We start from the raw sequence: 26578 nt of genomic DNA, 5'->3' as shown, positions 1-26578 counted from the left end.
TATATCCATCAGCTTTTCATAGCTATAATAAAATACCTGAGGTGGGCTAACTTTGAAAGCAAGAGGTTTAGAGGCTGAAAGACCAAACACTATGGTGCAGGGTTTTGCACTGAACACATCACCTTCTGGAACAGGTGGCAATGTTGGGAACTCATACCAAGGGAGGTATCACAGTGTGAACGTAGGAAGCTAGAGAGGCTGGGGTCCCTTCCTCAGGCACGACCTCCCACTGCCACCCCAAACATTATGCCTCCAGCATATCAAGGCACATGAAGGTTGGGGACCTCCCCAGACATGTCAAACCATAGCACGGTGTCTACAGAAGGGGTTCTCTGTGTAGTCTCTGCAGGGCATTGACTTTCACAGGTTGTGGACAGATGCTAGCTAAGTTGGCTTCTGTTGGCAGGGTCCTAGAAGCAGAAAGGACCCCCCCCCCCCATATAGACATTGGCTTATTCAACTTTAATCATTCCAAGAGTCTGTCAAGCCAGGCCACAGGAAGTTGTGGGGGATGTGTTTAAGTGTTCAAAGGACATTTGGAGTATGAAGGGGGTTGTGCTGCCCTTGTAAGAGCTCTCTGGTCCCCCTTCCCTCCCCGGTATTCTCTATGCAGTTCAACATGGCCTCCCCTTACCTCTTGAGAGCTGAGATTACAGGTGTGCACCACCCTGCTCAGCTCTTAGATTTTAAGGGGGTGGCTGGAGTGTGGGAAGGAGATCTGGTATATTTTATTTTATTTTATTTTATTTTTGCATTAAGCTGGCATCCTGTTCAGGAAAGGCAGGAGCTGGAGTGTGTGCCTGCTGGAAGAGAGAGCCAGAGGAGTGGAGAGCTGCTTCTGAGCCTGGCAACCATCTCCGGGACTGGGATCTCAGCATTGCTGGACAGTGAAGGCCCCTTGATCTTTTGCTTTTTGACCTCAGGAAATGTGAGCAGAGTAAAATAACCATTGTTCATAATTTACCCATTCTGCGGTGCGATTGTCCACTGGTATCTGTGAGTGCCACCTCAGCAGATCCGACCAGCGGCAGATTGACAGTCTTAAAAAACAAATTGCGTCTATCCCTACCACATACAGACCCTTCTCATTTTTCTCTATACAGCAGAGAAAACAACTGTGTGCATGATATTTATGTTGTAGTTGAGAGCATCGATAGAAATAATTTTGATACACAGAAGCTTGTTATGTAGGTTATATACAAATGTGCTATTTTGCGCAATGGGTGATTTTGCTACTCACAGGGGGTCCTGGAACTAGTGCCTCGAGGTTATAGACAAACAGTTGTATTCTGTCCTTCCAGCAGGGGCAAATGGACCATGAAAGCTGACTACTACATAGATATTGAACTGGTCACTTCCCCCAATTGGGTTCTCCACGTGTTTCCCGGCTGGACTTCGAGAGTCACACACCTTACCATGCTTAGCGTTACATGGAGAAAAAAGCAGGCGGGCAGGTTCGCCACTCCCTTGCTTCGGTCACAACCCACTGGCGCCAAACCACCAGGCTCTGCATCACCTGGGAGCTGTTAAAAATACAAGTTCCTGCTGGGCCCAGAGCTGGAAATAGGGTCCAAGAGCAGCCGGATGGACGTGAAGGTTGAGAACGGCTGTCTCCCTCTCCGTCACCTACCCGCTCACACGTTCACACAGCCCTTTGCATCTGACTTCACAGCGCCCTTGCCTGTTGCCCTCGGCATGGTCATGTCCCAGTGTCTCCTCCAACTTTATAGTCCCCACGGCTGGCTATGAGTTTCCAGCCCCGGAGTTGCCCACCTGGCTCTCACGGTGTGTGCTTGCACCGTGCCGCATCGCCTCGTTTAAAGACAGCCAACGAGTTTGTTAACCATTTGCTCAGTAGAAGTTTAATGGAGAGAGTTGTTTCAAACGATCGGTCAAAAAGAACAGATCTTTTACAAACAGGTTATGGCAGTGACAAGGCAAGACCCTGCGTCTGATTTCACATTCCTCTCCCCTGGCCCTAGAAGAGGGCAGAAGGTGAGGGAGAAGACAGGGCCGTTGAAATGTTAGCTGGAGGAGTTACAAAAATACACTCTGATGTAGCAACAGGATTGTGGTGAAACATGCCATGGGGAGGGGGCAACAACCGGGCAGGGGGTTGCTGTGGGTACTCAATGCCTCAGGGAAGAAGGAATCCTGACTCCCGGCCGGCACTTCTGGGTGTGGACACATGCTGTTCGGGGGGTCACCTGAATGCCTGAGGAGACAGAGAGGAACAGAATGTCAAATCCAATAGGCCCACTAAGCCATCCATCCTGTTTGCCCAAGTGACTAAAGCAACCCAAAGTGGGCCACCACAGCAAGTGAAAAAATTTCCAAAGTGACCAGAAGGGGTCCTTACTCAATGCCCTCTCCGCTTACCTGTCACTTTTGCCTACTACTGACAGGAGGGATGCGTTGGATAGAAAGGGAGGCTGATGGGCTGTGACTTCAAAGGCCCAGCGACAAGTCTTTTCCCAGCACCACTCATCCCCTCTCCAGTCCTCAGCATCTATGTAAAACACAGCGTCCTCAAAGTTCTCTTATGTGGCACAGGCTCTCTAGGCTAGATGTGCAGAATAGGGACGGGGTCATGCTGCCGATGTCTAGAGGGTCAAGGCCGGACACAGCAGCAAGCATGGGAAGGATAGGTCAGAGCAGGAGAGGCTGTCCCCAAGACCTGCTATGTTCTTCTTCCTGTGTTGTCCAGGGCAGAGTCTGCACTGCAGTGCCCCGTCTTCCTAGGTTGTCATTATGCTTTAGATAGGTTGGGTGACCCCCTCTCCCGACTCCAATCTTCTGAGTATAGACTGGCATTGGCATTTTCGATGCCAGGAACAACTACAGCAATGAGAACTGGCTGGAATGGAAGGATTTCTGTCGTGCACGCGGCAAGTTGGGCTGTGTGTGTGTAGATAAGCCCAAGGTCTCAGCTGGCTATGACTGGCTCATTAACACACACCCATTCTGGAACTCACCACTGTGCCCATGCAGATGAGAGAGGGAGAGAGCTGGTGACATGGCGGCAGGACGGCCATTAATAATATCCAAATGAGCTGGCTAATGTTTCCATCAAGAACTTTGCATGTTGTGCAAAGTAGCAGACAGAAACCAGTTATTAGCCCTGTTACAGCACCTCTCAGCTGGAAGTATAATAGAAAATCAGAAAAGTCAATTGACTGGCTCAAATAGTTTTTCTTCTTTCAAATGAATTGATTCTTGCTAATGGGACTGATCTTAAACTGTCTTTAGGTAAAGAATATTGTTGTGGTTTAGAATTACATATGGGCTTTGGTGTCCCTTAGGAGCTCCTGTAGAGAATGCCATTAAGACTTAGAAAAAATTCGTGCTACTTCTGGAAGATTTACTACTAGATACCAGACAGGTCTGACTTAGAAAGAAATCGGGTGCTTGTCAAGGACGGAGTGCAAGTTCACTCAGAATCTTTGGAGATGAACCATTCTGTTAAGACAAATTCAGGGCCTTCTCCCACAACCTAAAAAAATGTGACCATCTTTGGGGATAAATTTGCTGCAAACAAGGGACCTAGCAGCTTGAGCCCTGGGGGCTGACCCTGTGCCAGAGTGTGGGCACCAAAGATTAGCATTGGATAACTCTATCTGGAAAGAGGACCATGATTATGTTGGGTGTGTGGGAGGAGAAAAGAGAGGATGCATGTGTCCCCCCCCCCCCCCCCGCCCCGCATCAGAGACGGGAATTAGCTTCTGTTGGGACAGTATCATATGGTCAGCTAACTCGTGCTTTGTATGAGGCTGTTTCCAAGCTGTCTCAGGAGATGGATCAAGCTGTCTCAGGAGATGGGTGGGGATTTGCTCAGGGTCACATTGGCATGTATGGACGGGGGGGGGGGCACAGATGACAGTTGGACTCTCTCTTAAATCCGCTGTGCTGATTCCTAATGCCATTCCCTAGTTACACACTGGTGATGGCGGGAGAGAGCTGGATTTGGAATCAGCCGGCAGTCACTGGGTTTTTGCTGTGTGTTTTCCGAGGCTTTATATGACTAGGTAAGTGTGTACCAGAGGGTGGGAAGGGAGCAAAGGAAGAGAACACAAGAGGCATCCTGGGACGAGTCCAAAAAAAATGAAGAAAAAGAAGACTCATTATTCCTTAGTACTTATTCTAACACCTACTAGCTCCATTGGACCAAATTCTGTAGTCCTGGTTCAGCAAGGATGCCATTAATGGGAAAAAGAAAAAAGAAAAAACAAAAAACAAAAACCCACAATACTGGTCCTTCCTTGGCAAAGTGCAGAATGACCAAATTGTTAGTGGAAGAAATAAGAGCAAAAAACATGACTCTGGGGCCCAACAAAGGTCTTTGGCAGGGAGAAATGGGAAATACTAATGGTTTCCATGGAGTTTAGCCACCTTGAGATGTAGGGTGAGATGGATAAGCTCTCTTTGAAGCAGAGCGGTAATCAGCCTTATTGCAAATGGCTAAGAGGAGTACTGGCTATTAGGTTTTTTTTTTTTTTTTCAGATAAAGTCTCCGAGGAAAGGTGAGCTGAATGGTTGCTATGGTAACTGACTGTTAGAATTGGTCCACTTAACTGTCCCCATAGTAACTAAGCTCCTGGAGAGCTATAAAGGAATTAGTTATCTTAACATACTACTATTATCCCCATGGTAACCAGTGTCTGAATGGGAGTGGTCAGCTTCAAGGAGAATGGTGGGAAAAATCTTTCTCCCTGGAGAAATGGGTAGGAGGCAGAGATGTGAATTTCTTCACCAATCCAGCCTCCGTAGAGCTGGAGTTCTTGAGATGTGTGTAGGGAAAAGAGAGAGGGATTGGGTGGTGTGTGTGTGTGTGTGTGTGTGTGTTTGGGGCTGGCTAATATGTTTTTAGGCCTGGGATAGTTGGGTATATGAGGTCACTTCTTGCCCCCTGCTAATTGGTGCCCAACTCACTCATGGGTTGCAGTGGCCGGTGCAGCTGGGAGGGGCTCCTTCTGGCTACACATTACCATTCTGGTGCAGAGTGCGCCGGCGCTGACTTGATTGCATGCTCAGGACCAGGTACTGCCTCATAAACTCACTGAACCGCTTCTGGTTGGCCAACTTCCGGGCCGACTTCCGGGCCCCAGTGAAGCCCCCAAACCTCTTCTGCAACTGCTTCTGTTCCACCTCGTCGGCATCATCAGTGCCAGGCTCCGTATCTGCCGCTTGCACCAAGCTCCTGACCCGGGGCATTCGCTTCAGATGCTGCATCTCCGAAGCTTTTGGCTGGTAAAGAGCAGCTGTCACGAGCTCTGGGTCAGCAGGGTTGAGCTGCCCAGGGTCACTGGCCATGACTTTGGCACATGCAGTCCAGAGGGGACGGAGTAAGACCTTTCCTTCACACTGGAGGATGCATACCTGCAAAAACACAGGCAGGAGGAAGAGAAAAGGGGATAGAGCCAGGGATGAGCTAGGATCATCTATAGCTGTTCCAAGTTGTGTGCTTCTGAAGTGCTAGTTCTCAAGTGTTGTGCAGCAGTGTATTATGTGTGGGGGTGCACATGTATGTATGCACGCGTGTGTGGAGGCCAGAGATCGATATTGGTTATCTTCCTCTAGCGCTCTCCATTTGATTTTCAATATCATTTTCCTTTAAAATAATGATTTTTTTTTTTTTTGGTTTTTTTCAAGACAGGGTTTCTCTGTGGTTTTTGGAGCCTGTCCTGGAACTAGCTCTTGTAGACCAGGCTGGTCTCGAACTCACAGAGATCCGCCTGCCTCTGCCTCCCAAGTGCTGGGATTAAAGGCGTGCGCCACCACCGCCCGGCTAAAATAATGATTATTATATAATAATAAATTATTCATTAATAACAACAACAGCAATAATATTATGATTGTGTGTGAGTGTGAAGGTCAGGGGACACTATGTGGAGTCTCCTTCTATCTTTATGTGGCTTCCAGGAATCAAATTCAGGTTACTGGGTTTGAATAGAAGCATATTTACCCCCTGAACAATCTCGCCAGCCCCTCCACTTTATTTTTTCAGCCTGGGTCTGTTATTGACCTGGGTGACCTGAGCCAGCTGATCTATACTGGCAGGTCAGCAAGTCCCAGCAATCCTCCTGTCTCTGCTTCTCTAGTGCTGGGATCACAGGTATGTGCTTCCATGCTCAGCTTTTACATGTGTTCTGGGAATCAAACACAGATCCTCATGCCTGTCTAGCAAGTACTTTACTGATGTATTAGTTAGGGTTATTATTGCTGTGATGAAACACCATCACCAAAGCAACTTGAGGAAGGGATTTATTTGGCTTACACTTCCACCATACAGTCCATCACTGAAGGAAGTCAGGACAGGAACTCTGGCAGGCCAGGAACCTGGAGGCAGGAACTGGTGCAGAGGCTATGGAGGTGTGCTGCTTACAGGCTTACTCCTCATGGCTTGCTCAGCCTGCTTTCTTAAGAACCCAGGACCACCAGTCCAGGGAAGGCACCACAATAATCACTAATTAAGAAATGACCTACAGGCTTGCCTACAGCCCTATTTTATGAAGGCATTTTCTTTTCTTTCTTTTTTTAAAAAAGATTTTATTTATTATTATGTATATAGTATTCTGCCTGCATGTGGGTGCTGGGAATTGAACTCAGGTTTTCTGGAAGAATAGCCAGTGCCCTTAACCTCTGAATCAGCTCTCCTGTCCTGTACTTTTATTTCTATTGTTGTGGTAAAATATCCTGACAAAAAGCAACTTAGGGGTTTATGTCTTATTCCATTTGCAGTCCATCATTGCAGGGAAAGAACATCAGGAACTTGAGACAACAGGTCATATCACTTCCACAGTTAAAAGCAAGAGACATGCATGCTTGCTGGCTTATTTGCTTGCTTGTTCACTTGTGCTTAACCCTGCCTACGGAATGGTGCCGCCTACAGTAGGCTAGGTCTTCTCACATCTGTTAAGGCAATCCCCCACAGACATGTTCACAGGCCAACCCGATACAGCCTATCCCTTATTGAGATCCTTGTGCTGTGTGATTCCAGCTTGTGTTAAACTGACAAAGTTAATTATCACACCAGCTTAGTCCGCCCTTTTGCTCGTCTTCTCTGGCTTTCTCTGGGCGTGGTTTGTTATTCCAAAGTTGAATTTTTTAAAAAAATTATTTTTTGTGTGTATGCACATATGTGTGTAGGTGCCTCTGGAGGCTGGCAGAGGACCCCCTGAAGCTGGAGTCACAGCCATTTGTACACTGCGAGACGTGAGTGCTGGGACCTGAACTCAGGTCCTCTGGAAGAGTAGGAAGTACTCTTAACCAGTGAGCCATCTCCAGCTCTGAGATTTTAAACTCTGGGTACATTTCTGCCTCCCTTCTCCCTACTATCCTCCTATCTATGCAGTACGTGTACCCGCCTCTTTTTCCATTCCTTCTACCACCGAGTAAGTGCTTCTAGAAGACAGAAGCCTCCCACAGATCTCCCCATCTCTCTTTTTGCCACTCAAATCCATGCCAGGGCCCTGGTGGGTCCAGGAGAATTATTCTAATCACATCATACCCTGCCCACAACCGCCTGGTACCTTGTCTTGTCTTCACAACATCTCCAGAATCCTGACCAGGGCACAGAAGTGCTTGTACCATGTGGCCCAGCCTACCTGTACATCATACTTCCAAGTCCTTCTCCTTCACAGTCCCCTGGGCACACAGAGCTTCTCCCACACCTCATACACCTCCCTGCCTTTGTCACCGTGTGCTCTCAGTTGGAATGACGCTTTTGCACTGTCCTCATGGACCTGGCCATATTCTAATACTATCTCTTTACCTTATTATCTTTTTTTTGTTTTTTGGGGGAAGAATTGCTCTGTCTTGCTCTGTGTTCCCACCCAACTTTGCATTCCACCCAGGGAGATGTTTTAATGATAGATAGATATATCCATAATACTTTATGAAGCATAATCTAAGAAGTTAGGGGCACATCTTATTCATATTTGAGTCCTGGGTAAGTATCTGCTCTTTATAGTGACTAGTAGGCAGTCAATTAAATCCTTTTAAGTTCTAGTACATGGACACATTTGGCTATCATAACGTGTGTCTTTTTTTTTAACATGCATGTGTGTGTGTATGAATGTGTGTATGAAGGCCAGAGAGCAGTCAGGGTGTCATCCTCAGGAATGCTGTTCAGTTCCTTCAAGGCAGGGTCTCTCATTGGCTTGGAGCTCACAATTAGGCTGGACTGGATGGTCACTGAATCCCAGGGTGGGGCTAGAAGCAGCTCAACCTTTGGGTACCCTTGGTTCCTGTGCAGAGAAGGAACCCTCAATGCTCGCTGAATCATCTGTGCCTTTGGTTTGCAGGTAGAAGAGACACATCTAGAGGCCCCTGGAGCTGAGCACTCCCAGCCTTCTAATTCCAGATGGTAATTGGAATTTTTGTCAGTGAGAGAAAATGAAAATTTGTGATCAAACCAGATGCCACGGTCTTTACCGAGCTCCAACACAGCGCCAGATGAATTAGATACTGACCACATCATCACAACGGTCGCTCTAGAAGGTCTGAGGCCAATCCTGGCTGTCTAAATGTACAACCGCGTTTTTAGTGCCAGATGGGCATAGGAGCCTAACGCTGAAGACTCTGGTCCAGGGTCCTCATCAGCAGCTTCCCCGGGATGGGCTAGTGGCTTATTAAGTGAGCTGGATGCATTTTCTCAGTCATGATGATGACAGTGCTATATTAAGCCAGAGTTTGCAGGAGCATCTGGAGTCCTAGACTGGTGCCAAATTGATTTGTAAAGCTGGGCTCCTGAAGAGACTGAGCGAAGGGCCATTTGGATGTCTGGATCAAAGGTGAGGGTACAGGCTGAGGGTGTAACCCAGCCACAGAGGTCAGGCCTACATCCACTGCATATCAAGCTAGGCAGATACACTAGACCTTTGAGAGGAATGAAGACAGCTACTTCGTGATTTGGTTTCTGTTTCAGGCTAAGCCATACTTAGGAGCTGTTTGTTCTAGGAGGTTTTGCCAAAACATTCAAAGGGATGGCTAGGGATGTAACTCAGCCATGACCACCTGCCTGGTCATTCAGAGTCGCACTTTCAATCATAATCACTGCAAAATTTAGAAAAATAAATTCAGAGGCTGGGAAGATGGTTCAGTGGTTAAGAGCACATACTGCTCTCATAGATGACTCAACTTCAGGTCCTAGCACTTATGGGTGGCTCACAGCCACCTGTAACTCCAGCTGCAGGGGATCTGATACCACTTTTGCTTCTATGGGCAACAGTGTATATATACCCCCTCTCTCTATAATATATATAATTATATTATATATATATATATATATATATATATATATATATATATATATATATATATATTCAGGGCAGCAGGTGAGCACTATTGAAAAAATCCATTTGAAGAGCTCCTGTTGCAAATCACCCGCAAAGAATTCTCACTAGCTGCAGGTAGAGATGCCAGGAGGCAGCTTCTGTTGCAACAGCTGTAGGAATTTTAGATGCATTTCCCTAAAATGTTTTCTGAGAGTGTGTTGTTTTCATCTTGGACTCTAAAATAACTCTGTGAATTTAGTTTCTTCTCTTGAACTGATGGAATAAGTACCACCGACAATTAGTTGAAGAACCAAAGGACACTGCAGTGGGTGAGTCATTTGCTGAACGAAATTATAGTCTAACAAAAAGTCAACCATATTTGGGCCACCTACTAGGAGTAGAAATAGAAAAATTTCTGATGGAGCCAAGTGTCCTGAGGATCCTGGGAGCAAGTCAGGATTATGTAATGTGGTAGGTGACCCTGGCTGAAACGTGTGTCCCCTCCATCATTCCCCTCATCAAAGAAGACATGGGCAAGATTGGCAGGCTCAGAAAACGAGACACAGTTGCTTATGCCTTTGGAATTTTGTTCTATTTAAGATGGGTTAAAAGGGAATTGGAACTGGAAAGAGAAAAACAAATCAAGCGACAGAATCCTTGGGGGGCCAGCAGGCACTGCAAAGCGTTTATCTCCAACTGTGAGGCTTTTACCAATCCATTTCTGACTTGTTTCGAGGAAGTAAAATGAGTATTGTCTGGACCCCAAAGACCTGAGATGCTAATGGAGAGAGGATAGAAGCACACTTCCAATTCTCCACCACCTGGGAAAGACCCAAATGTGAGACCTTACAGTGGCTGCCGGGATGTGCCCAGCAAGGAGCCTTCCAGTCTGAGAATCACACAATTGCCACCAGGCAGGTTGCTGGAGTCCTGTTGTGGGCCACATACAGGGCCCCATGCTAGGATACCTAGTTAGGTTAGCAAAGGAACTCATACCTTTCCAAAGAGGTGGGGGAGGGGGGGAATAGCACCAAGAGGCAGAATAAGTTCAACCCATGAGCATCAGCCCCAGGAAGAAGAATTTTATTTCATTTCCTCATGAAGTTCAAGGTCAGATTGGTTAAAGAAACTGACGGTATGGGAGTAGGTGGTTAAGTCAGCATGTATATTGAAAATAAAGGTCACTGTGGAGAGAACAAACATGGTGGTTTTAATTTTCAGCCTATGTACAGTGGCCACCCCATCTGTGTGTGTGATCTACAGTCATGGCCTGGATACAGGCAGCTCGGGCGTTCGTGGGGCTGCAATGCTATCTACCCTGTAGGGCTCATTCTCGTGCCCAAACCAGACCCCAGAGTGCCAGAAACTCTGCAGCTGCTCTGTTTCTCCAAGCACCACCGTGTCTAGTGGAGACCGTCAAGCTGGCCATTCCATCTCTGCAGCTCTTCCTGGCTGGTCCTGACCTTGGCCTCACTCTCCAGAACTTCCTGTCTCCTAGAAGCCTCTCTTTCCTTCTTCCTGTGTGCTGCTTAGCTTTATCTCTGATTCTCTTGTGTATTTTCAGATCCAAACTCCACGCTGTCGTCACCTTTCCCTTTGTGAGTGAACAGCGTGTTTGGTATGAGGGGAAGCTTGGCTTTGGCCTTGAAGTGCAAGTGAGGTTTGGTGCGTAGGGGAAGGGAGAGGCAGGTGCAAGGTGGCAAGACAGCAAAGAAATTCAGGGTTCCCTGGGAGCTGTAAAGAGTGCCTTGGATCTGGGCTTGAGCCTGTGAGAGAGGGTCAGGGGCCCCTATGACAGTTACCTGCAGCCTGAGAGAGAAAAACCAGTGTAAGTAGTGACATCTCAGAAGGAGAGGGACAGAGGGGCAAGAAACATGCATCTTGCCATCCCTGTTGAGAGATTCGGCAGAGGAACAGATGCCAATACAAAAGGCTGGGAAAGAGTAGGTAGAGGGAAGAGACCCATAGGCCAGGTAAGAGAAGCAGGAGATGTCTCTTGAAGAATGAGATGCCCTCTGGGTAGACAGATGCCTAGGAAAATAGGATGGATGAGCATCAGAAACACATCCCTTCCAGGGTTCATCTGGGCTGCCCTTCCTGATTGCTCAACTCTGCCTTCCTGCCCAGATGACAGGTGTGTCCAGGCCTGCAAGATTGTAGTGCTTGTCTTTTGGGACTATGGCCACGTTTCTTCCTGGAGCCGGGAGATAGCAAGGTGTGTTGGGTACTAGTGACACTGGATTTCATGTCGCCTCTTTGCTTTAAGGAACAGCAATTACTTGCTCGTTTTGAAAGCTGAGGGCTTGAAGCACGGCGCCTTGAAAGCAACTTTATTGACTTCAAGGGAGAAAAAAGTAATTGAATTATTCTGCATTTCATATGAGAGAATCTCTATCTAAGCTGAAATTAAAAGAGTAAGAAAGCAGCTCATTTAATGAATAATAATTTAATGTTTTGTACTTCAAGCTGGGAATTTAAAACACAAGAGAGCATTTTGGATGCTCATTGCAGAATTATTTGCAGTATAAAAAATGGATGATACTATACATGTTCTTCAGACAGGGAATGGAGAGTAAGTTACATATTCATAGAAAGAAAGCACCTGAAATAATTGTAATAACCTGAGACTATTAATTCTGTGACACTACAGAAAGAAAAGTAAGATTCTCCTGGTTTTGGGAGTATAACATAATATAAATATAATATAACAGTAGATCTTTATTGTCAACTTGAGGGGTTGAGGATTGTATAAGAGACACAGTTGATGAGGTTGTTTCAAGAGAGATTCTACTGAGGCTGAGAACTCCACCATGAGTCTGGGTAGTGCCACCCCAAGAGCTGGAGTTGGAGCCTGGATAAAGAAGACATGAGCTGAGCCCCAGCCTTCATCTCTATGCTCCCCAACTCAAGTTCCTGCCTCAGACTGTCAGCCAACATAAACCCTTCCTTAAGTCTCAACGATTTTTGTCATGACAAAGAGTAAAGGGATTAATTCATGGGGTTGAAGAAGACTTTAATTTTCCTTCTATACATGTATTATGCATAACATTGGGACAGGGGCATCATGAACAGATATTTATTGGAAGATAAAGATGGAGAGCCATGGGAGTCTGGTGGTAGGGAGGGAGGACCACAGGGGTCTGGTGGTAAAAAGGGAAGACCATAGGGATCTGGTGGTAGAGGGGGAAATCACTAGGATCTGGTATTAGAGAGGGAGGACCACAGGGATCTGATGGTAAAGAGGGAGGACCACAGGGGTCATAGTCAGAAGATGCAGCTCAGCTCCACCTGTTTCCTCTTGGTCACACTACACTGCATAAGTCCTGTGACCTCTGGGGGAGACTTGAATGTCTCGTTTAGCATTTGCTTTGGAGTCAAAGGGAGGAGAGATCAAGGAAGAGGGTAATTCTAGACATACCTTCAAGTCAAAGCTGCCAGGGTCTGGGCGGAGCTTCTCCTGGCAGGTGAGACAGTCCCTGGGACAGCTGCTGAACACGCTGGAGAGCAGGCTCAGCAGCAGAACGTCACTAAACAGGATTTTCATGGTGCCGCAGTGGGAAGCAAGAGGCTGAAACACACAGAGAACACATGCCAGTTAGTATCGCCTGGGGAGAGGGTTAGTCCGCCCTGGGGACCATGACCCAGGGAGGCAAGCATCATTCCTCAGCAAGGAGATTCCTCAGGTAGGTCTGAGATTCATCTGGCAAGGAATAGATTGTAGAGAGTACTGGTGGTCTGGTCCTGCCATCCAGGACCGCTTTTATTCATATACTGTGTGTAGTCTGGATCCCTGGCGAGCACTTGTGACTCCTGCCACTTGACTGGCCTCTGTCATTCCAGGGAGAGTTGTGGGGTAGGAAACAACTTTCCTGGAGGTCAGAGGTGTTGCTTCCTAGCTGATTAATGTATGCATTTAAATCAACCTCTTCAAACTTCAGTTTCCATGACCATAAAAGAGAAAGCATGGCCTATGTCTTACCATAGGCCTGTTAGGAAGATGAGAGGTGACCAGTAAGGGCCAAGGTTTTCAAGGAGCAGATGAGCAGCTCCCATTTCTTGGGAGGCAGAGGCAGGCAGATGAACGACTAAAATGCTTTCTCTCATCCTCTCTGGCCTGGCCACAAATGCTGACCCTCAGTTCTCTTTCAGGGAGCTCTCACATGCTCCCTGCCTGTCCCCCATCAGAGCTGAGCTCCGGCTACTGTCTGAGTGTTTGTGTCTTCTCAGAGACTGTATGTTGAAATCTACGATGGCAAATCTTGGCAGACAGCTTGAGCAGACTAAAAACAAGGAGAGGGAGGTGGCGGAAACGGCTCAGTGGGTTAAGTGCTTACTATGTTCGGATCCCACTCAGCAAACACCGAATGGGATTGGTGGACCACCTGCAACACCAAGGCAGTGGGAGCTGGAGACGGCGGCGAGTCACCAGAACAGGGTGGGCAAAGAAATGGTTAAATCCGTGGACTCCAGGTCTAAGCGAGAGAACCTGCTTCTCCATATATAGTCTAGTTAATAATTAAGGACTATATCTGAAGTCAACCTTGGGGCTCCATATACACAATCAGCACCCCTCCACACTGTGCAAACACACCCACACACTACACCCACACCACACCCACCCACTAACGTGTGCACGCGCGAGCACACACACACACACACACACCACATCACGTAGAATATTAGTAAATTACTCCTCTGGTTCCTGTGGGATTGGCATCTCTAGAAAGACTGAGATCTTGAGGATGCAGACATAATGGATAGGCTAACCCCTTGGTAAATGCATATGATGATGATATAATTGGGAGCTGGTGAAGGGTAGCAGGTGGGGTCTACTAGGAAGAAGGAGGTCCCATGCTCCCTGGTTTATACCGAAGACCAGCTGAGATAGATATCTAGCCTCATGGGCTGAATTACTGCTAGATTCTTAGACTTTTCTTTGGTAATAGCCATTATTGAACTAGCTGGACCACAGCCTGTAAACCACTTTAATCAATGCATATATATATATATATGAATATATATGCATATATTCATCCTATCAGTTCTTTTTTTTTTTTTTTTTTTCGAGACAGGGTTTCTCTGTGGTTTTGGAGCCTGTCCTGGAACTAGCTCTTGTAGACCAGGCTGGTCTCGAACTCACAGAGATCCGCCTGCCTCTGCCTCCCGAGTGCTGGGATTAAAGGCGTGCGCCACCACCGCCCGGCTTGCCCTATCAGTTCTGTTCCTCTAGAAAACGCTAATACAACATCCTTAGATCAAACCTCTTGAATCAAAAAACTATCCCCTAGGACTATGACATTTTGGGTTGAACCATCTTTTTTTGGGATTGAATGGAAAGAGGAACAGGAAACTTGTTTAACTGTTAACTTGACAGCTAGAGTCACCCCTGAAGAGAGTTCTAATGTCAGGATCAGGCTGGCCCAGGAATATGTCTGTGGGATTGCCTTGATTGTTAATTGATGTGGGAAGACCCAGGCCACTGTGGGCAGCACCATTCCCTGGGCAAGTGTTCTTGATCAGTATAAGAGAGGAGAAAGTCAACTGAGAGCAAGCAAGTAAGCAAGGGTGCATTTGTCCCCCTCTGCTCTAGATGACTAGGTGACTGGCTGCTGCAAGCCCCTGTCGCTGTGGCTTCTCTGCGGCGAAAGACTGCAACCTGGGGTTGTAAGCTACAGGCTATTTTCCTTTCATTTATGTGTATGTATGTGTTCCTCTGCGTGTGTGCCATACGGACGGTGGTGCCTCCAGAGGCCAGAAGAGGGCAGTGGATTTCCTGGAGCTAGAATTACAGGCAGTTGTGAGCTCTCTAACATAGGTGATGAGAAACAAAGACTAGCAAGTGATCTTAATCACTGAGCTAACTCTCCATCCCTCGAAATTTTTTGTGTCAGGGTATTTTGTCATCGCAACAGAAATGAAGGCGGAATGGAAGCTTCTAGAAATATTGACTTTTTTTTTTTTTTTTTTTGGTTTTTCGAGACAGGGTTTCTCTGTAGCTTTGGAGCCTGTCCTAGAACTAGCTCTTGTAGACCAGGCTGGCCTCAAATTCACAGAGATCCGCCTGTCTCTGCCTCCCGAGTGCTGGGATTAAAGGCGTGCGCCACCACTGCCTGGAAATACTGACATTCTTTATTGGGGACACAGGTGTGTGTGTGTAAACACAGAAATGAAGGTTGATTGGAAACTTTCCAGAAATATTGACATTCTTTATTGGTCTCTGTGTGTATATATCATATATACATATACACGTATAATATATACATATATAAAATATACATATGTACACATGCACATACAGAAGTTAATGTTGAGTAGAAACTTTCTAGAAATACTGACATTCCAGGATTTCTCTGTGTAGCCCTGACTGTCCTGGAACTTGCTTTGTAGACCAGGCTGGCCTCAGACTCACAGAGATCCACCTGCCTCCCTCTCAAAGTGCTAGGATTAAAGGCGTGCACTATCACTGCCCAGAAAGGGGTATATATATTTTCCAAAATCCATCAAATTATAGATTTAGGGTCTGTGTATTTTACTAGATGTTGCTTTTCTGCAGAGAGGATTAAAAACAACTGTTCTCATCGCTTTATCGTCAGATGATTCTGAGAAATCTATGCATTTACCTTTCTAAGGCTGTCTGTTGGGCTCTTCTGAGAATCAGGCGGTCTTGGGCCCTACCCACAACCATCACCTCAGGATCTGTGTTATTAGTAATATTCCTAGGTGACTTGTCTGCATGGCAAAGTTTGAGAGGTGTGGGTGAGAAGGAGCTGGTTCATAGGAGTAAGGAGGGACATGAAACAGAAACTCCTGGGAGCCACATTGGAAGAGCACTGGGCTCTCACAGATCAAGAAGTGTTTCAGACCTAGGGAATGATGATCAAAGGCTGTTCAATAGATTTTGTTTTTGAAAGAGTCTCATGTAGCTCAGGCTATCCCTAGACTCCCTATGTAGCTGTAAATAACTTCCAGTCCTTCTATTTCCACCACCCAACGTCTGGGGCTCCGGTGTACACCACTAAGCCTAGCTTGTACAGTGTTGAGTATCAATTCCAGGGCTTCATTCATAGGCAAGCATTCTATCAGCCGAGCTACATTCCCAGCTCTTAGCAGATGTCTGAGTGAGTGAGTTCCCCCCATTTGTAGTGCATGTCAAACATGAGTGTTTGCTAATAGCGACCTTATGAGACCTGGGATCATAGCCTGCGAGTGTGGTGAGCAGACAGGTAGCCTGGGGAACCTGCCCACATTCTTCAAGGTTAGCACCTGCTGTAAGGGGACCGGGTCCAGATGGAGCAGGTCTTGTCCTTTATCTTCAGATGAGGGATGTTTTGGGCTAATAAATAAAGCGCCCAGACATCTGTATCCATGAGTGTCTCTCAAATGCAATTTTTTCCTTCTTTATCCCAACAACAAGCATCTAGTTGAGATTTATTGCCTTATTATTGTAATCGTCTCCTAATTAGTCCACCTAATGATCTGGCCTCCCTCCAAGCCATTGAATGATACCACTTCATTCTTAAACTAATTCCATAATGTCTATGGCTGTCAGATGTTCCAAGGACTTAGCCGGCCACTGGCTCTTGCCTTGTCCCTGGGCACTCATCCTGGCTTTAGGTCCAGAGCACAACTCTCATCTATATCAGGTTGCTAATGTTTTTATGCCTCGTCAGTGACTGTCTCCTTCGTCAGAATACCGTATCCCCATGTCAGGAATATCTCCTTCCAGAAAGTCATCACTAGACCGGCTTGAGCTGGACCAGTCTTTGCTACTGTTCTGGCATCCCAAGGCAATGTGTTACCAAGAGAAACAAGTGGGGTTCAGGGCCCCGTCGGTCACATGGGCTAATCAGAATGGTCCTGTAGAGTTGCACAATATGAGTTTTCTCTTCTGATCATCTTGGGAGAGGAGTTCTGCTTTCAGATCATTGGTTCTGTAACTTGCTGTCTGTACGCAATCTCTGAGTTCCTCATTGTAAAAGCAGGGCCATCTTAGGAATTATATCATACTAGCATCAGGGGGTTCACGTCTGTAAACATTTAAAACAGTACCCAACATATGGCAAACACTTCATAAAAGAAAGCTGGAGCACAGCTCTCATCCTGGAGGTCACTATATCCTTACTCCCTCGGCTCTACACTCAGTAATCCGTACATTAGAACTTTGCACTTCTCTGTTTCTCCCATGGGCCTAGGACTTCCTGGGGGACTGAGATCTGGTCCCATCATTCTCTCTGTCTGTGAGGTACCCAGGCTAGGACACAAACTATAGGATCTACACACAAAAAAATGGACAATAGACAGCGGAAGACCTCTGCGACCACCTTCCTTTTTTTTCTCTGCAAATGAGGGGCTGAGGAATACTCTGGAGTCACCGCCTCATTGGGGGTTCAGCGTGCCCATGGCACAGGGGTTGCCTCAGGACCCACAAAGTCTTTACTAGCGAATCGTCCTGTTTGAGCAGGGAGAAGAGAGGGCTAGTTTTATGCCATCCTAGTAAGGTGAGAGGTTATCCTAAGCAGACAGTCTGATGCATGTCTACTAGATGACCGGTCACATGGGCTGTGTCCCAGGCTAGGTCTGCGAAGGTTGAGTAGGAGTGGGCAGACCAGCAATGGGAATGCTTCTTTGAGCTGATAATGCAGCTCATTAGCTATCAGGCAAAATAAGTATTCTAGAACACAAGGCAGTCTTAAACATTATTATCTCTCAATTATTATCTGATAATTGCTTCTCTATGTGTGTTCATAGGAAACTCTGCTTTTGTGTTTCTGTTAGGAACCTTTTTTTTTTTTTGTAGGATTTATTCAGAACAGCACAATTCGTTCCCTTTATTGCCACATGATGGCAGTGGCCATATGTCGCAGAAGAAAGGGTCTGGGCCATTTCCTTTAGCTCCTGCCTGGAATGTTTAATACAAGTCTTTGCCCAGTTGATAAGCGGTGACAGATGTTAATGAGAAGTCCCAGCTGAGGGTACTCACGGACTTCACCAGCAACTTGATGGGCAGGCCCTGTCAGTGTTTTGGCTGATATTTGGCATCCATGATTTGTGGTAAATGGAATTTAGGGGTGCAGTCCGGGGGCGATTAGCCTCTGCAGCTGGCTCCCCTTGAGGGTGGAGTCTGCTGAGAACTCAGATATCCCTGGCTTTGGTCAGACCCTCGTCCTGTCTGTACCTGATGGCCTTGCTTCTGCCCTCAATTTCCTCTTCCTCCTCCTCTCCTTCTTCCCCCTCCTTCTGTACTTCTTCCTCTTTCTTCTTCTTTTCCTTCACCTCCTTTCTCTTCCTTCTCTCTCACTCTCTCCACATTTATTTATTTATTTATATTTTTTTGAGTCAGGGTGTTACTATGTACTGTGTAGCTTTGGCTGACTTGGAAGTCACCTTGTAGACAGCCTGGCCTCAGATCCACGGAGATGCTCCTGCCTCTGCACCCTGAGACAGGGGTTAAGGGGGTGTGCAGCACCTCCTCTTTGAGACAGTCTCACTATATAGCCCTGCTGCTTCCAACTCACTTTCCTCCTGCCTCAGTTTCATCATCTGGAATCACAGATGAGTGTCCCCCTCACCCCTGCATTCTCCCCTTTAACAAGCAGCTCCAGCTACTAAATAAGACCCTTCCTTCCATAACTGGCTGGTACTCATTCCTTTCTGCGAGTTCAAGAAAGCCGTGAGCTAGGAATGACAGACAACAGGATCCCATCTCACAGGTGGCTTGCCAGCTCTTAAGTATGATCAGTGTAAACAACTGTGCAAAAACCTGTGGAAATACATCACAAAGTGGAGATCTTGCTTTTTTTGTTCTCCTCATAATATCCAGTTGTGTGCTGTATAAAATTATATTAAAAAATAGAAAGCCTAGTAGAAGTTTTAAAAATTTTAAAGTCATGATTTATTTTATTTTTGAGACAGTAGGTCACGGACATCAGCTTGCCCTTGAACTTTATTATGAGTATGACCTTGACCTTTTGACCCTTCGACCCCCATCTCCCAAGTGCTGGGATTACAGGCATGCGCCATTACGCCCAGTTTATGCGGTACTTGGGGTCTAATGCAAGACTTTGTGCATGCTAGGCAAGCACTCCACCAGCTGAGCTACAGCCCCAACTCCAAAAGCTTTTTGATTTTTAAGAAGTCTGGACAACAGGTCTGGCAGTGGTGGCACATGCCTACAATCCTAGCACTTGGGAGGCTGAAGTAGGAGGGGTACTGTAAGCCTGAGGCCAGTCTGGGCTACAGAGTAAGACTCTATCCCCCAAAGTCCCTTCTCTCTCTCTCTCTCTCTCTCTCTCTCTCTCTCTCTCTCTCTCTCTCTCTCTCTCTCTCTCTCTCTCTCTCCCACCCCAATAACAAATAAGCCCAGACTCCACCTGTGCACTGGCTTGGCACTCTGCACAGACACTGGTGTCCAGGAGAAGGGAACCAAAGAGTTTAGCTAATTCTGGAGTCATGTTTATGCTTAAGCCATACGCTTTGTAAAGATGTGATTTGAGGAAACTGAATTTACTCCCCAGAGCATTTGTCTTCTCAGCTGCAAGGAGAAGATGAATTTTTTCCCATCTGAAGATGAAGCATTCCCCCCCACACACACCGCATTTGTTCATCATCCAGAAATGGTGACTGGCCATCAGGAAGCACAATGGACCTGAGGATGTTTGAGGTTTTAATGGCTTCCTTTTCATAACCGAGCCCAGAGCTATTAGCCATTCACTGTGGCAATCCTATAATCAGGCTCTTTTGTAAAGAGTAAAGAAAGGTTTAATTACCTTTTATTTAAGTAATGGCACCTTATAAATTTGATTGCATCTTGCTGTTTATAAAGATAAGCTACCACTGTGATTTAGTCTTAATCTACTTGTGCGTACTCTTGCCTCCAAGGGCAACACAATTAGCTGCTTTTCTGTTGGATTAGAACATGTGCAAGGAGAGCTGAAGAGAGACTCCTGTTTCGTTTCCTGACCTAGGAGAAAGCCTATGACCAGAGCACTACTGGTGAAGAGGGAGAAAGGGGCTCGCCTCCATCAGTGACACACAGGGAATACTGTTCCTTACAGGCTGTAAATGATATTTATTTTCATCTACAACCCTATCACTTGGGGGTAATTTTACCCACCTTTCTTGAATAAACATCAACTCACAAAGATGAAGTGGTTTGCCTAAGGTGGTCCAGATGATAAACAGCAGAGTCAGGACTTAAACTCGGGTATTTGAACCTGTGTTCTGGCTGCCCAGAAACGCTATACAAGGCTTGTGCTGTGAAGAGATGGAATCTTGCTGGGAAGGAATCCCCATGCCTGAAAGCTGCTGAGAGCCAATGGCTTTGTGAGATTCCACCCTATGGCTAAGCGCTGCCCACTTCACTTCACAGTTGAGGAAACTGAGACTGGAAGGGAGGAACTATGAAGCATCAGACCTGGGATTGGACCCCCAAGCTTATGTTTTGAGGGTACCTCTGATGTTCTGTCTTCATGCGAATGCATTTGGAGGACTGGCTCAGTCCCTCTTCCTAGTCTGACAAGAGGCACTTACACCCTCCCGGCTATGCATCAGCAGGGCGTGCAGGGTGTTCCTCATTCCCTGGTTCTCTGATCTGCTACAGGCAGGGTTCTGCTGTTTATTAACCAGGCAAACTGCTTAACCACCATGAACTTGTATTTACCCCAGAAAGGTAGATTATGTTACCACCAGATTACAGGGTTAGAGATGTATAGAAAGGTCATCCATAACCTGTAAAGAATGATATTCCACATATGGCCACACAGGCTCCTAGGAGGGAGTCCCACCCTCATTCTGTAATAAAAGCATCAAAGAATGACAGGGTTTCTCATACACCAGGGAAAAAAACTCTGAGGTAATAACAGCTAAAACTTCCATATAGATATGCTTGCTTTTACCCAGGGAGACTGCTGTTTTTCTTTCCTGTGATGAATGCATTTACTCTTAAAAGGTCTCTCTCCTGCTCTCAATTTCCATTCAGAGAAAAGAGGAAGGACAAGGGAGTTAGGGCACAAAGCATCTGCCTACACTATGTGGACCAAGCAACCTGCTTACACTATGTGGACCAAGCAACCTGCTTACACTATGTGGACCAAGCAACCTGCTTACACTATGTGGACCAAGGTCCCTGTCTACACTGTGTGGACCAAGGCCCCTGTCTATACTATATGGATCAAGGCCCCTGTCTACACTATGTGGACCAAGGAACCTGCCTACACTATGTGCACTAAAGCCCCTGTCTACACTATGTGCACCAAGGCCACCATCTACATTATGTGGACCAAGGCACGTGTCTATACTATGTGGATCAAGCCCCCCCATCTACACTATGTGGACCAAGGCCCCTGTCTACACTATGTGGACCAAGGCCCCTGTCTACACTGTGTGGACCAATGGTGGTCAGGAAGAGCTGTAAATGAGAAAGAGCCCTGTGCTTGGATACAAGGTCCTGGGTTCTAGATCTGGTTCTGTTGCAACTTGTGAGATCTTAGGCATGACACTGTCTTTTCCTGGGCCTCAATTTCTCTTTCTCTAAAACAGGCATTTGCACGAGATGGTTAATTATACCCTTTGATTTTATGAATGGCCAGGATTGTCCTCTACCCGTAAGAGAAGAAAGAAGGGGAGGGGAGGAGATCACAGAGTAGTGGCTCCAGACAATCCCAAATGAAGGTCATGAAAGTGCATCTGGGTCTCACAAAGGGCCAGGAGGGAAGTCAGATGCATGTCCTTTTGGTTGTCACACATCGCAAGGGAGTGCTCTTAATGTTCACCTTCCTGATCCTGGCGAATGCTACCATGTACTCTGTCAGCATGGTTTAAACGGACTTTTAAAGCTTTTGTTAACTTTTATAAATTCACTCTAGGTTCTTTTAAAAATGATCAGAAAGCCCAGATATGAAGAGAATGACGAATCTAGACTCATATAATCTTCCAGCTTTTTTAATTTTCCATCTCTAGCAACCAGTTTTAAAGAAAGTTTTAATTGACACAATTATATCTATTTATGGAAGTACAGTGTGTTATTTCCACATGTGTGCAATGTGTAACAATCAGATTGGGGTAGTTGTACATCCATTGCCTTGAACATTTACGATTCCTTTGTGTATTAAACATTCTAAATCCTGTAGTTATTTTGAAATAAAGAATTAATTGTCATGAACCACGGTGACACAAGGAACCAGTTTCGGATATACATTCCCAACCTCTCCATGAATGTTCCATATATTTATATAAAATCCACTAATGTGCAAAAAATTAAGTAAGGTAAGATTTGGGGGGTGACTCAGTATATAACATGCTTGCTGCACAAGCATAAAGACATGTGCTCAGAACCCCAGAACCCCGATAAAAATCCAGGAGTGGCATTGTGTGCCTCTAACCCCAGTGCTAAGACTAGGGGCAGAGACAAGTGGATGCTGCTGGTTTGCTTCCTGTCAGTCTAGCTAAACTTGGATCTCTAGGTTTAGCGAGAGATTCTGTTCAAATAATGTGGAGAACAATAGCCTGATGTTGACCTCTGGCTTCCACATGTGAAAACTGCAGGAGAAAGTGTTCTTATGTGCCTGTGTGTGTCGTGTGCACGTGTGTGTCAAAATAAAAAAAAATTAACATCTCAATTTTTAGTAACCTAGCAGGTATCTGGGTGAGTAAGCCCCTTTGGAGACCTCTGGTCTGGGCTCCTTCACATTTTGAGACTTTAGCTGTGAGGTGGGAGGAAGCTGATGACGGACAGTTCTACACTACGGGCACACGCACTGCTCGGCTCCTATCAGGGACACTACGCACGTTCCCAGTTGGATGAATGAAAGGATGAATGGGGTGACAGGGCGGGGGAAGATCACAGGACGGGCATGAGGAGAAGAGAGGCTGACTATGACGCTGCAGGCTGCAGAGCCTTGGCTGCCTGTCAGGGAGGCAAGCACAGCTTTTCTCACCTGGCTGGTCTATGCTGCTGCAATGTCCAAGCAGCTGCTAGGATTTTGACAGACCCAGGACCATGCAAAGTCCATGATTAAAGTGATTGTAGCCTATGGAGGGTGACAATGCTCAGAAGATCAACTTGTGTCTCCTTTCCCCCATTCCCCCCCCCCCAAAAAAAAATTGGTGTGCCCCGCACCTCACAGCTAGAGTTTGTGGTTAGAATTGCATGGTCTATGTGAGATGGTGGGAGCAGCTGTAAGCATCGAAAGAGAAGTGTTTCAACGATCCCATTTGTCTAATGAGTTCCCAAGAACCCAAACCCCCAAAAGCTGAGGTGTTGAAGCCTCTCATTTTCCGAGATGAGTTCATTCTTTCCTAAAATACCTAATGACCCAGAGTACAGGAGACTTAGACATTTCCTTATGGTCTGTGTGAGCTGAGGAGTCGGGGGAGGGTCTTGGAACCACATCATTACAAGTACACAATACAGGATCGAGCCTCTCATTATTGCCGTGTGTGTGTGTGTGTGTGTGTGTGTGAAATAAGTAGATAACCAAGTTTATCTTACTGCCTGTCTTTCGTGACTTCAAGAAATGCTAATTCTTTTGCGTTTCTTTTGTGCCTTTGTCCTACCTGCCTTCAGACCTCTGGTCCATCCTCATTCCATCCCTCTTTCCACTGGCCTCAGTCCTTGGAGGAAGATACCCTTCCTCAAGGTCCTCCAACATTGACTCTCTGGACCACAAGTGCAGGACTGATCCCACCCAGTCCTGTATTATCCCATTATCTCGAATTGCTTCCTGTCCGTCTGTGTTGTGTGCCTGCAACTCATTTACCAGCACCACAGACCTTAAGGGGAGCAAGCACCAGACCTAGGACGGCTGCCCTGAGCTGGGCTTGCTTGCTGCACGGGGGTCTTGTTCCTGCAACTCTGAGATAATGATTTTTTGCCTTCCAGGGTTGCTGCTGGAGATAATGGGTGCGAAGTGCGTAAATCATTGCACCAAGTAAAGTGCCGTTATTAGCACCTCTGCTGAATCTATAGAGCCCCCATGCCTCTCCTTGCCTGGTGGGGTGTAGCTGATAAATACCTGATTGATTGAAGATGGAATTACTTGGTGACAGCTCCATTCTCAGGCTCCGCTAACGTCTAATCCTGCAATTACTCCCTTCACTGACGATGCAAAACCTGCTGAGTTTACTGCAGCCCTAAGTGCCCTCCGACTCCAGCCGATAAGGAAGGGATGCTGTACCTGAAGAAGACGACCCTCAGCGGCACCAGAGAGCACCTTCCGCAGACAGCGCTGGCTGTCACCTGGAAAAGTGCGGCTGTTCCTTTGACTACGCAGGTGATGTCTGGGGGCAGTTGTCCCTGCAGAAGACTCAGCAAGCCCAAGGAATACAAATCCTTTCTGTTAAGGTATCATGGCACTGATGGAAGCTTGTAGAATATTTCCCTGCTAGGCTCCATAAATGAGGAAAAGGAGGGTGTGTGCAGCACCCACCCACAGGCAGCGAGAAATCACAGCATTCTCTCTGCGAGGTTTTGATACGAAGCCGGGCAGTTACTTTTCTCCCTCTGTGATGAAAACTCTGGTTTGGGCTTGCTAGCAAATGCCGTGTGGAGCTCAGCTTTTGTTAGTCTGCTGAACAATGTTATTGGTTATAATTGGGGCAATTATGAGCTGCTGGAGGAAGCTAAACACAGATGTTTAAGCCCAGGCTTGGGGTATTCAAGTCCAAAGCAGCGTGCTTTAAATAGCCCCCTTTCCAAATCATCCTGACTGACTTAAAATTCCCCTCCGAACTTGCCAAAGGGAGATGGGGGAGAGGAGACGATGGGTAGAGAAGGGAGGGGGGACGAGACTCACAAAGAGAGGAGGAGGAGAAAGAGAAGGCTGAGAGAGGGCAGAGAGAGTTCAGATGCTCTGACGTGTGCGAGAGTTCCATGCAACCTGGGTAGAGAGACCTTTGGATGGGACAGACAGGCAGTGGAGAGAAGGATGTCAAGAGAGAAAGGATACCCGAAACAAGCCTGGATCCGGAGGACCAAGGTCATGCCTTCGGAAATGCCCAGGAAATCCACCCAGCCAGCGACTGACTGCGTTCAGCCATGCACACAGGTGAAGCTCAGCCCTCGGGTCTGTCTTTTCTCCATATTGTTAACAATTTCCATTAAGGTATAAGAGAACTCCAACCAGAATGACATCAGATCTAACGACACCAGAGCGGCAGCTTACACAAAGGGCAGGAAGCCACAGAATGAAAAATCCCCATAAGGTGTGCCGGGGGCTTCCCAGGGCTGCTCTGAATGGCAAGCCCCTTCCCTGGGTCTGCTCTCTCTCCTGTAGCCACCTCTTCCATGTGTATCTGTCACCCAGTAGGGGCCACAACTGGGAAAGCAAAACTTTTCCTCATTTCCAAGTTTAGCTTTCTCTCGCATTTCTCTTTGAGCTTAGCCAGCCCTCCGCCCTCCCCCTTCTCTACCATCGGAACACAGAGAATAAGATGAATGAAGCCATAATCTCACAAGAGGCCAGCAAGCAGTCACAGTGGACAAAAGACAGAGGTGGAGGGGCCGGCCAGGCTTCCCTGCTTTCCCCGAGAGGCTCCAGGCAGATAGTGCCGGCCGGCTGGTGTTGGTGCCACATGCATTGCCTACCTGACGCTGTCTGTCACAGGGCTCTCTCAGATGTGAGGCTTGTTCCTCTGTGTCAGCCACACCAGCATATATATCCTCCCCCCCCCACGCACAGCCCTCCCCTTCCCTGCCTACCTCGACGATGACACATGCCTACGCTGACCCCCTTCATCAACCGAACAACCCAACTACAATCCTGCCTGCCCGGCCCCCTCCCCTGCTCTGCGTTCAGACTTGTGACACGCCAACCTCCCCATCAATCCAACCTCTAGCCTGCTTCACCTGGACTCCGGTTCAGCCAGGATCCCTTAGCTGTCTCTCCGGTTGCTTTCAGAGCCACTGTGAGAATGGCCAGGCAGGGAGAGCTGGCAAGTCACTCAGAAAAAACAGACTCCTGATGACAAGGGATGAGGCAGACCCCAAATCCTGTAGTCTTCTTCAGTACCCTCTCTGCCTGAGGAGTGAGGCTCAGGCAGCACACGGGAGAGAGGGAGAACTCATGCCCACCTCCCACTGGTGCAGAGAAGGGATGAGCTGAGCTCCCCTCCTGATGTCCTGACCCCACTGGGGTGGCAAGCTCCAGACCACTCCAGGGTGGCTCTGGAGGCATTTTCCACAGGTGCCCACAGCATGGTATACAGTACACACTGCAGAGCAGGGGTTCGGCAGGGGCCCTGAGATTTCAGCTCTCTCCCTCAGAGCAGGTGTGTCTCCTGCGAGTCTCGGATTCCCTTCTGTAGAA

General features: G+C 47.1%; 1 protein-coding gene across 4 annotated transcripts; it reads right to left on the bottom strand.

Moving 5' to 3' along the window:
* Positions 1-1873: 1873 nt before the first annotated feature.
* On the bottom strand, positions 1874-26144 carry Pnoc (prepronociceptin). 4 transcript variants are annotated; one of them, XM_057786674.1, is made up of 4 exons: positions 26119-26144; positions 12694-12843; positions 4986-5376; positions 1874-2215 (listed from the first exon to the last, which is right to left on the bottom strand). In XM_057786674.1, exons 2-4 carry the CDS (start codon positions 12817-12819, stop codon positions 2130-2132), a joined length of 603 nt encoding a protein of 200 aa, XP_057642657.1. In that variant the 5' UTR covers positions 12820-12843; positions 26119-26144; the 3' UTR covers positions 1874-2129. The 4 variants fall into 4 exon arrangements, with proteins under 4 accessions (XP_057642657.1, XP_057642658.1, XP_057642655.1 ...); XM_057786675.1 differs by lacking the exon at positions 26119-26144 and adding an exon at positions 25858-25883 and having other exon boundaries at positions 4930-5376; XM_057786672.1 differs by lacking the exon at positions 26119-26144 and adding an exon at positions 25858-25883.
* Positions 26145-26578: the final 434 nt, after the last annotated feature.

This window comes from Chionomys nivalis, chromosome 12, assembly GCF_950005125.1.
Source record: "Chionomys nivalis chromosome 12, mChiNiv1.1, whole genome shotgun sequence".
Taxonomy (NCBI): domain Eukaryota; kingdom Metazoa; phylum Chordata; class Mammalia; order Rodentia; family Cricetidae; genus Chionomys; species Chionomys nivalis.
This window is presented reverse-complemented; position numbering and strand designations above follow the sequence as displayed.

Bases quoted from the DNA above. Each gene is read 5' to 3' on its own strand.
- Pnoc (XM_057786674.1), bottom strand. From the start codon at position 12,819: ATGAAAATCCTGTTTAGTGACGTTCTGCTGCTGAGCCTGCTCTCCAGC. The intron at 5,377-12,693 runs GTATGTCTAGAA...GTGTTTTTGCAG, and splicing joins CTGGCAGCTTTGACTTGAAG to GTATGCATCCTCCAGTGTGA. The intron at 2,216-4,985 runs GTAATGTGTAGC...CTGTCTCCTCAG, and splicing joins GCGCACTCTGCACCAGAATG to GCATTCAGGTGACCCCCCGA.